At 39.0% G+C, this 9852-nt stretch overlaps 1 protein-coding gene across 1 annotated transcript; it reads left to right on the top strand.

Moving 5' to 3' along the window:
- Window positions 1-6705: 6705 nt before the first annotated feature.
- LOC306874248 (transcription factor Sox-1b-like) lies at window positions 6706-7716 on the top strand (the record flags this gene model as incomplete). The annotated part of the gene is made up of 1 exon (XM_079424151.1): window positions 6706-7716. One exon carries the CDS (start codon window positions 6706-6708, stop codon window positions 7714-7716), a length of 1011 nt encoding a protein of 336 aa, XP_079280277.1.
- Between the last annotated feature and the right edge of the window lie 2136 nt (window positions 7717-9852).

Genomic DNA, 9852 nt, shown 5'->3' with positions numbered 1-9852 from the left:
TAGGGTTTTGGAATGGCAGAGAGAGAGGAGAGAGAAGGAGGGGGTGTGAGGGGTATATTAGAGCCTTATTAGTTTCATTTGAAATCTGTAGATAAATAGGAAAGTTTTATTTGAGGCGTAATGAGATTGTAGCTATTTGGACAAGGATGGGTGACCCTTATACATGGATTACAGAGGGATTATGGGTAATAACACGCTATGGCTGTGAGAAGTGGGGTATTGATCTGAGGCATCTTTGATGTTTACTACTGAAGAAACACTGCTACTTCGCACCTCCAGATACATTTCAATTCAAATGCGAGTACATTCAGACCACTGTTAGAAAGAAAGCCGTACAAAACTGAAGGTACTTGTAATTTTCTGGCAGGACATTGTTAAGTTCACAGACATTTTACCCTAAAACACAACACAATGCAGTCCTTATTTCATTTCTAATTCACCTTTGGAACCCCATCCAGTGGCAAAAACGTACAAAAGTACATCAGCTAAAAAGACCCAGCTGCAAAGTGGTTAACCAGAAATACCTTTCTTTCTCTTTACTGGTGCATGGCAACCGCTATGCAGAGCAAAAAGCCTGTTCTTTTCTTTATTTTACAACGTGAGCCACAAAACCCCTGTATGAAGACACTTGTGCTTTGTCAAACATGCATCGGAATGACACCATCATAACCCTCTAATGAACCATGTGATGCCTGGGCATAATTGGGTGCAAGCTGACATTGTTGAATACTGTAAGCGTAGACATTAACACAGTAACCTGAGTGAAATCTGCTGACTGCTCATTATGCTCATTGGGTATCAATAATTGTGGAGAGTGAAGAAGAATAGAAAAATGTTTAAATACATTTACAGATTTGATGTCTTAGTGAATTATTGAATGACTTTTTGTGCTGGATTACTGTAGACATTTTGTCCCAGAAAAGTAAGCATTTTTCCAATTATTCTAAAGAACCTTAATAATGACATGATCAATTAAAGAAATTGGTCTTAGGTTACCATCTGAACATAGATGTGATGTAACAACAGATGTAAACTGTAGATTATGAAATGATTCTTATGGGTCAACTCAAGGCCTACAAACTTATGTTGCACAATGTTAAGCAAAAACTATATATTTCTTTTTATTTATGAATATATCGATATTACTGTATAAGTTTTACTGTTAACATACTGCTGCTAGTATGAGACGTTATTTTAAATAGTTGTGGCGATATCTGTGTAGTGTTCTTGTATTCATTCTGTTGGGCTAAAATGACTAATCAGTCATTTCGTGAGAACCAGAAGGGCATAAGTGACATTTCACCAACTTTACAGGAGAGTCAAAACAAAAAACTAAAATTTTACCATAGTTTGATCTGACTTTGTGTACTGATTTCAATTGTTTATCATACAAATTTGTACACTCATGGATGACAGTAATTTTGCAAGTAGAAAGAGCTCATTAAGAGCTTTCATTTGATGTATATATCTACATTTCACCAAAAATGTCACTTACGCCCTTCTGGTTCTCACCCGTCGATTTGCAAAGTCGGCTGACTAGTTCACCCAGAAACTGATCATTTATTCATACTCATTTCTTTTAAACCCATCTGATTTTCTTTCTTCGGTGGAGCACCAAAGAAGTCATTTATAGCACAATTTATAGCACAAATCCAAGCCGCATTATATGGACTTAGAAGACTTGGAATATAATCCATTAGCCGTGAATTTCTTGTTTGATGTTTTTATGTATGCAAATTAGTTTGTTTCTTCATTGGAACAGATTTGGAGAAATGTATCATCACATCACTTGCTCTCCAATGGATCCTCTCTGGTGAATGGGTGCCGTCAGAATGAGCTGATAAAAACATCACAATAATCCACAAAAAAATCTACATGACTCCATTACCATCTTGTGAAATGAAAAGCCATGTGTTTAACAAACAAATACCTAAAATACACATCTGCTATCCATAATAACGCTTCCTCCAGGGAAATGAGTCCATGAGTCATCTCATCTGAATCAGTAGAGAAATTTGCACAGATCAAGCATCGTTTACAAGCGAAAACAGTCCAAAACAGTTATTAACAAACATGTTGGTGGATTTTGATGTGATAGGACAACAGAGGATTTGTTGACTTTTTCCACTGGAGGCCAGAAGCTGCTTTAACGTTAAAACATCTTAATGACGGATTTATTTCTTACAAACATGCAGCTTTTCACTTCATATGATGTTAATTGAAGGACTGGAGTCGTGTGGATTACTTTTGGATTATTGTGAGGTTTTTGTCAGCTGTTTGTGACTCATTCTGACGGCACCCATTCACTGCAGAGGATCCATCGGTGAGCAAGTGATGTAATGCACAATTTCTCCAATCTGTTCTGATGAAGAAACAAACTCATCTAACATCTTTTTTGGGTGAACTATTCCTACAATGCTCTATTTGTCACATTCCTCATACTGAATGATTCCTTTTACCATATCAGTCTTAAAACACAACTAATTTTACTCAAACAAAATATCTTAAGGATTCAAAGGAGTGCTGCTACTGAATATGAACCCATTCTTTCCATGTGTACACATTATATTCTCATAGAGGCCACTGCACATCATATTAAGATGTTATGTTATTTTTCTTTATGGTTTTCAAAGATCCTTAAAGCGCTCATGCAGCTATACCATGGCATGTATCCGACTCCATGCGGAGAACTATTAACTGTATAGTTGAGGCGTTGGGATTTTACCTTCCGCCCATACAGTAGAGCTGACAGCAGCTGTGACGGGAAGTTTAAGCAAGCCATCTGCTGTAAAAAGAATGCCTTTGATACCATTAGCCCCCGTGGTGCGCTAACATGTTGATTCTAGAAGCTTCAGCTGATCCTGTGAAGCCGACTGTGGTGGGAGACAACTGTGGGCTTAGAGATTCCTGTGCTAACAGCAGGGAGATGTGCGCATGCAGGCGGAAAACCATACAGTGATCATAGTCTGTGTGTGTGTTCATTTGCACAACCTTTGATCTTCTGATGAGCTGCTAATTTGGTCTCAAGGCCAGTCCGTAAGCAACACTGAGTATGTGTGTGTGTGTTAACGTGTTTCCATCTTTTCCCTTGATTTGTTTATCCTGTTGTACCCCCTGAGAGTCACATTTAGCATATGTATGGCTTATGATAACTAATTAATTAAATTCTTAAAGGGACAGTTATATGGGACCCAATATGAAAATTCTGTCATCGTTTACTCACTCTCATATTGTTCCAAAACTGTAAGTATTTCTTTACTTTGTTTTGACCCCATTGACTGCCATTGTATGGACAAAAATGGTTAAAACATTATGCTTTTTCTTCATTCCACTAGATAAAGTCATGATCTTAAGTCATATGACATGAATGTTTGTGAAAAAAACTTACATTTTTAGTGTTTTTTGTTTAGTGTTTTTTTGAGTATCAAATAGGGAAAATATGCAAAAGTATGCAATTTGGAGCAGTTTCTGATATTGATACAGCCTAAAAGCACAATCAACTTCTGATAGCTTGTAATGTAAATCAATGAGATCTTTATAATAGAAAAGCAGATTACTTTCAGCAGAGCCAGTAATATAAGAACACAAAAAGTGCAAGGAAGCTGAAATAAAGAATAATGGAAATCACATTTTAAGATGAATAAACTATAAGTTGTGAGCATCAGGTAAACCTTTTTTTTTACAGTGTAAGCAGGTATCCTTATACCTGGTGCATTGTTGAAAACATTAAAGCAGCATAAAGGAGCATCTCACAGTATATGAAAGTATGAAACCCACCTCTCAAGGCATTGATTTGGTACATTTGAGCTCATGCACTATTGCTGAAAACACATAATAATCCATCAGCACTAATGTGCTCCAGTCTTATTTGCACTATGTGAAAGAATCTGATTAAGATTGAGTATTATAGTGTCTACCTCAAGTGTATTTGGCTTCTTTCACTACTGTTTTGAGATATACAAGAGATTAATACACATTTGCTCTATGCTTTATAATGGACTCCAGTAGTTTTGTACTAGGATAGCGCCTTGTGCATTTAGGAAATCTTCTGGACAACCTGTATAAACTGAGATTATATTGAGATAATGTGTAAAATAGATGTCACATACTTTGTGTGATTGTTGATTCAGTGAAGGTCATACATGTGCAAATTTGCTTCTTTTCCTGAGCACAACCCTAGCATCCCCCCGTCCCTTTATCCTCCTCTTCCATTCAGAGTGTCAGTGTCAACGTGTAAATCATACGGAAATAAGTCTGAAAATTTCAAATGAAGCTGGAAATATGTGCATGAGACAGCCCTTTCTCCCCCCACGCAGCCCTTGCTCGAGTTTCCCCTCCCTTCCTGTCCAATTATGTTTAAAACGCGGTGGAGAGCAAGAACAGGCGCACCTGACAGATGTTGACCATTTTTAAACCCTGTTCGCTCTCACAAAGTTCAAGAGACTCTCTAATTCACTTTGCAGTCGGGACATAACAGAGCAACGCCACTTACTGAGCTTTTGGAGCACAGACCTACACACGAGGATTTTAGTGCTGTGAAGCTCAGATCAGGGTAGAGGAATCTTGCAGTTCACTAAGCTTATGTGATTTCCATATTTTTTTTATTTAGCATTTATCTATTACTACATAGGTTTTCTCTCCCTATATATCGGTTGTTGTCAATCCCGATTCAAAATAAATCATTACACAAGTAGAAAATCTGATGTGCATTGCTATTATCATTATTAAATTAATAATCAATATAATAAATTCTGTTGTGTTAAATTAATTTTTTTTCTTTTCTTTATCTATCTATCTATCTATCTATCTATCTATACCAACATATACCTACATATATATGTTAGATCTATATTTTTTCATCTGGACTGCTGGAAAAAAAAAAAGTGTTTTCATTTTATCTGAATCGGAGTCACACTTTTATTTCTCGATGTACACTTACAGTTAGTCCTTCTTTTATTGATTTAAATGGACTGTATCTGGAGACCATCGTTAAACCAGTAGTGTTATCCTACAAATACCGCATAATTGACTTATGGCAACGCCTTTTCCACTTTCTCTGATGGGTATGATGATTAACACATTAACTCCGCGATATTTATTTTTCGCCTCAGCTCACAATTAATGGAGATATTCTGAGCAACTCTTCTGTGAAATCTGAGCGATGCGCCTGCAACTCCCTCAACGCCTCAGCTCAATATCATGCACCTTTTCACGTTTGAACGGGGTTTCTGAAGAACCTCACAACATTTTCCAAGTTTCTCTGTGATCCTTTGATTTTCCATAACATATAAAGTGTGATTAAACTGTAAAATCAGTACAAAGAAAAGGGAACTTGTTGGGGGGCTTCGTATATTTGCGTCCAGTAGACGGCGATCACAGTCTGTAAATTAATGTAGAGAACGATGTGACTATATTTTGCCTTTTTATCTGCACCTTTTGTTGACAGTCAAGTCAAAACAAGCGCAGTGAACGTTTTAGTACGTGTAATGCTTATAAAATGGGCTTCATTAATGTGGGCGATCTTGTCACCTTGTTTTCCAGTGATGTCGAATTGAATAGAGGATTATTTTTCATTATTTATAGTTATTGTTTAATTAATTGGGATGAATTCAGACTTCATACTTGTTGTGATATTGCAGTAAATCAACGTTTCAGTTACCAATGAAAAAAGCGCTGACTCCAGTGTTGGAAAAATAACTGGCAGGTTACACCAATTACCTGTTTTTTTGCACACTGACAATTTTAGCTGTTCCCCTCTTTGCACTTGATGACAAAAGGGCACACATGGTACAAGCACTGGGTGTGAGGCACCTGTTTCTTAGCAACCGTCACAACAGGAAAACACCTGTGGCATCAATTTATTCAAAGGGACTTGTGATAAATACTGGAAAACTGTGATAAATACTGGAAAAGATACCGAGAAACTGTGTGTGCGGACAATAGGTCGCCTATATATAAAGTATTCTATAAGACGCGTCTGTTTGTTGAGAAATTTATCTCTTTCCTATTTGGGACTTTTTAACGAATAAACTTTTACGTGTTATGGTTAAAATAACTGAAACCGTTTATAAATTTAATTATTGTGGTTTACTTAACGATATATTTTTTTTTCTGATAGAAAACCATATATGCAAACTTACTTGAAAATAAAAATCATTGCTTGTTAAAAGTTCAGGCTCCGGCGTTTCAAAATCACTGATTTATTGTTTATTCCAGCGAAAACGATCATTTGGAGATCATTTACCCCAAATAACATTTGTCAGCAGTGGTTTGTAGCCAACTGTTTACCTTCCGCGCGCCGCAGAAAGACCCTTCAGCTGGGCCAGTAGCGCTCGCGCTGCGTCACCTGACCGGCCGCGAGCCATATGCAAATCTGCCTCGTCCTCAAACGCCATTGGCTCTCTCTCACTCATTTATTCCTTGTCAACGCGCATCACATGGCCGCTCTCCCACTAACTTTTCAAGCCCACCGCCGAAAGTAGCTCAAAGACAATTCTGCACTGGATGTGAAAATCACCCCGAGAGGAAGTTAGAATAAAACAAAGGGAGACGAGCAGCCGCAAAGTTACTCTCTATCCTCTGTCTGGATTGTACCGATCCTGTTCCAGTGGCCTCTTTTGTTATTAAGAGGTTCTGCACGTGTGTGCCTGCCAGGGAACGGGTGAATGTTTCTGTGTGTGAGCTGAATTAGTTAAAGCCAGGTGAATGTATAGCATGATGATGGAAACGGACTTGCATTCCCCGGGACCCCAGACTAACACAAACACGGGCCACACGGGACTCAACGGCGGCAGCAAAGTTAACCAAGACCGCGTCAAGAGACCCATGAACGCGTTTATGGTGTGGTCTCGGGGTCAGCGCAGAAAAATGGCTCAGGAGAACCCAAAGATGCACAACTCGGAGATCAGCAAGCGCCTCGGAGCGGAGTGGAAAGTCATGTCCGAGGCGGAAAAGCGACCCTTCATTGACGAGGCGAAAAGACTGCGCGCCATGCACATGAAGGAGCATCCGGATTACAAGTACCGACCCCGGAGGAAGACCAAGACGCTGCTCAAGAAGGACAAGTACTCTTTGGCGGGTGGCCTGCTCGCCGGATCCGGTGGCGGAGGCGGCGTGGGTCTGGGAATGGGTGCGGTGGGGGTCGGCCAGAGGTTGGAGAGTCCGGTGGGTCACGGCGGCGGTACCGCAGCGAGCTACGCGCACATGAACGGCTGGACCAACGGCGCGTACTCGGCCGCGGCTGCAGCCGCGATGATGCAGGAGGCTCAGCTCGCCTACAGCCAACACCCAGGCACCGGAGCGCATCACCACCACGGCCACCACCACCACCATCCACACAATCCCCAGCCTATGCACCGCTACGAAATGACGGCTCTCCAGTATAGCCCCATCTCAAACTCTCAGAGCTACATGAGCGCCTCGCCGTCAGCCTATGGGGGAATATCCTACGCGCAACACCAAAACTCCAGCGTAGCTTCGTCTGGGGCCATCGGCACGCTGGGCTCGCTGGTGAAATCAGAGCCGAGCGTAAGTCCTCCCGTTACAGCTCACTCTCGAGCCCCTTGCCCCGGAGACTTGCGAGAGATGATAAGCATGTATTTACCGGCGGCGGAGGCAGGGGACCCGTCAGTTCAGAGCAGACTTCACGCTGTGCCGCAGCACTATCAAAGTTCCGCGACGAGCGTAAACGGAACCGTTCCACTGACACACATATGAACAGATTTCGCATTCAGACTCAAATAACCAAATATTTACCTCTTTTAGAGCATAACTACCTTTTTTGTACAGAATGTCTGTTCATGTAAATTTTGAAGGTGATATTATTTAAATATAATACTTAAACTGAAGGGATGTTGTCTGAATAATTTGTCCGAAATTACACAATATGCGTGAGCTTTACACATTTGCAAGGGATTAATTCTTCTTTTGTGCGTGTATGTGAGAGAGAGAAAATGAGTCAGAGAGACTGTGTTTTAGACATGAAAAAGAGTGGGTGCTAAAGTGTAAAATATAGTCAAATGACAACGTTTTTAAAGTTTTCTAAGATTTCTCGATCCCACTTTGATTTGTCAACACGTGAGTTACTGTATTTGAACTATTCCTTATTTGTTTGTTGTATTTTTCCCTGTACATTGTGAATACATCACAGAAAAAGATTGATACACATTTGTAAATATAATTCGAATTTGCCAGGATAAAAGGAAAACGTTTTGCGTTGATGTGAGAATAAATTTCACTGATTTTGCTCTGATTCTGGAAAGTTAGTTTGCTGTGTTGTTTTGCTTTTTATCCCATGGGACTCGCGATTAAGCAGATGGAAACAGAGTTCATCTTCCGGTGTGAAAACGTTTATATGTCTATATAAACAACGAAACCGGGCATATTTAGTTGCACTGTCTATTTGATCAAATTTAAGCATTTTTTTATTTAAATACATTGGGACAGAACAGTGTGCAAGAACACATTTTTAAATATGAAACATTTTGAGCAGATGATTATTTTATTTATATAGGTGTAAATATAAATACGTATTTTAGCATGGCAGTCAGAAATAAAATATAAAAATATAACCAATATAGAAACTGAAATATCTATGTCAGATCTGCTGAAAATTCTATCAGTTGAGTCTAAAAGAAAACTAAAATAAATTTTATAAGACACTTTACGGATATATTGTTATAATTATTATAATTATTGTTATAATCACATTTTTATTTTCAAAGAATTTCCCATTATTACATTGCTATAACATTTACTCTAGCAAATTATTTAGATTAGACATTTGACGGAAATTAAGGAACATTTACAGTAATCGGGTAGAAAGAAGGGAAAGCCTAATGTATCAAATATTTTACTTGAGTGATGATCTCTTTAAATGAGTTTTAGACACTTGTGAGCTCTCCACTCAGGCTTGAAGCTCGTGTCTGTCTAAATGAAACTACTTCAGATCGTTGGATAATTACTATTTATTTGATGCCACTATTTTTGTTAAGCGTGATCAGCTGCTTTACACTCTTAAAAATAAAGGTGCTTCACGATGCCATGAAGAACCTTTTTGTTTAAATGGTTCCATAAAGAACATTTAACATCTGAAGAACCTTTCTGTTTCACAAAAGGTTCTTTGTGGTGAAAGAAGGTTCTTCAGAGAAAAAGGTAAGGAAGAGATGGTTCTTTAAAGAACCTTTGACTGAATGGTTCTTTGTGGAACCAAAAATGGTTCTTCTATGGCATCGCTTGAGGAACCTTTTGAAGCACCTGTAATCGCGGTAAAGCTTACAAAGCTATATTTTACAGTAATGAAACCTTCTGTATTTTTCTTAATTTAGGAAGCCTTCCGTGACGTTGCTGCTGTGTCTTGATGGAGGTCAAAGTTCAAGACCTCTCAAAATAAAGAGTGTCCAATGAAAAACGACGAACAGCAAGTAGAGAGCGAACTACATTATTCATTGTTCAACGGACCAACCCCTGTTTTTTTCCCCGTGAGCCCCGGATTGTGCAGACATATGCTTTAAATACGCTCCACTTCAATTAAATCCGCCTGGGCAACCCGCGAGCCACTCGTGACTATATTTACCGGCTATGGAATAATTGCGTTCTAAACCCATGAATGGAATTAAAAATGTTAGTTTATTTCCACTTTTGATATGCAGTTTAAGAAGAATTCAGTTTTTTCTCCTTCTGGCTTAATTTATTTATTTATTAATTTTTTTTACTAAAATTGACAACCTAATTTTCTTATAATTGAATCACTGGTGGGCCGTCAAGCAAATGTTGCTCGTATCCTCCGTGGGGTGTCAGTGGGATTAAGATGAATGCAGAGTGCGTGGCAGAGAGTGTTTTGTGTCAGAGAGA

Source organism: Barbus barbus (genome assembly GCF_936440315.1).
Source record: "Barbus barbus genome assembly, chromosome: 8".
Taxonomy (NCBI): domain Eukaryota; kingdom Metazoa; phylum Chordata; class Actinopteri; order Cypriniformes; family Cyprinidae; genus Barbus; species Barbus barbus.
Note: the sequence above shows the minus strand (reverse complement) of the source record. Positions and strands in the feature narration are given on the sequence as shown.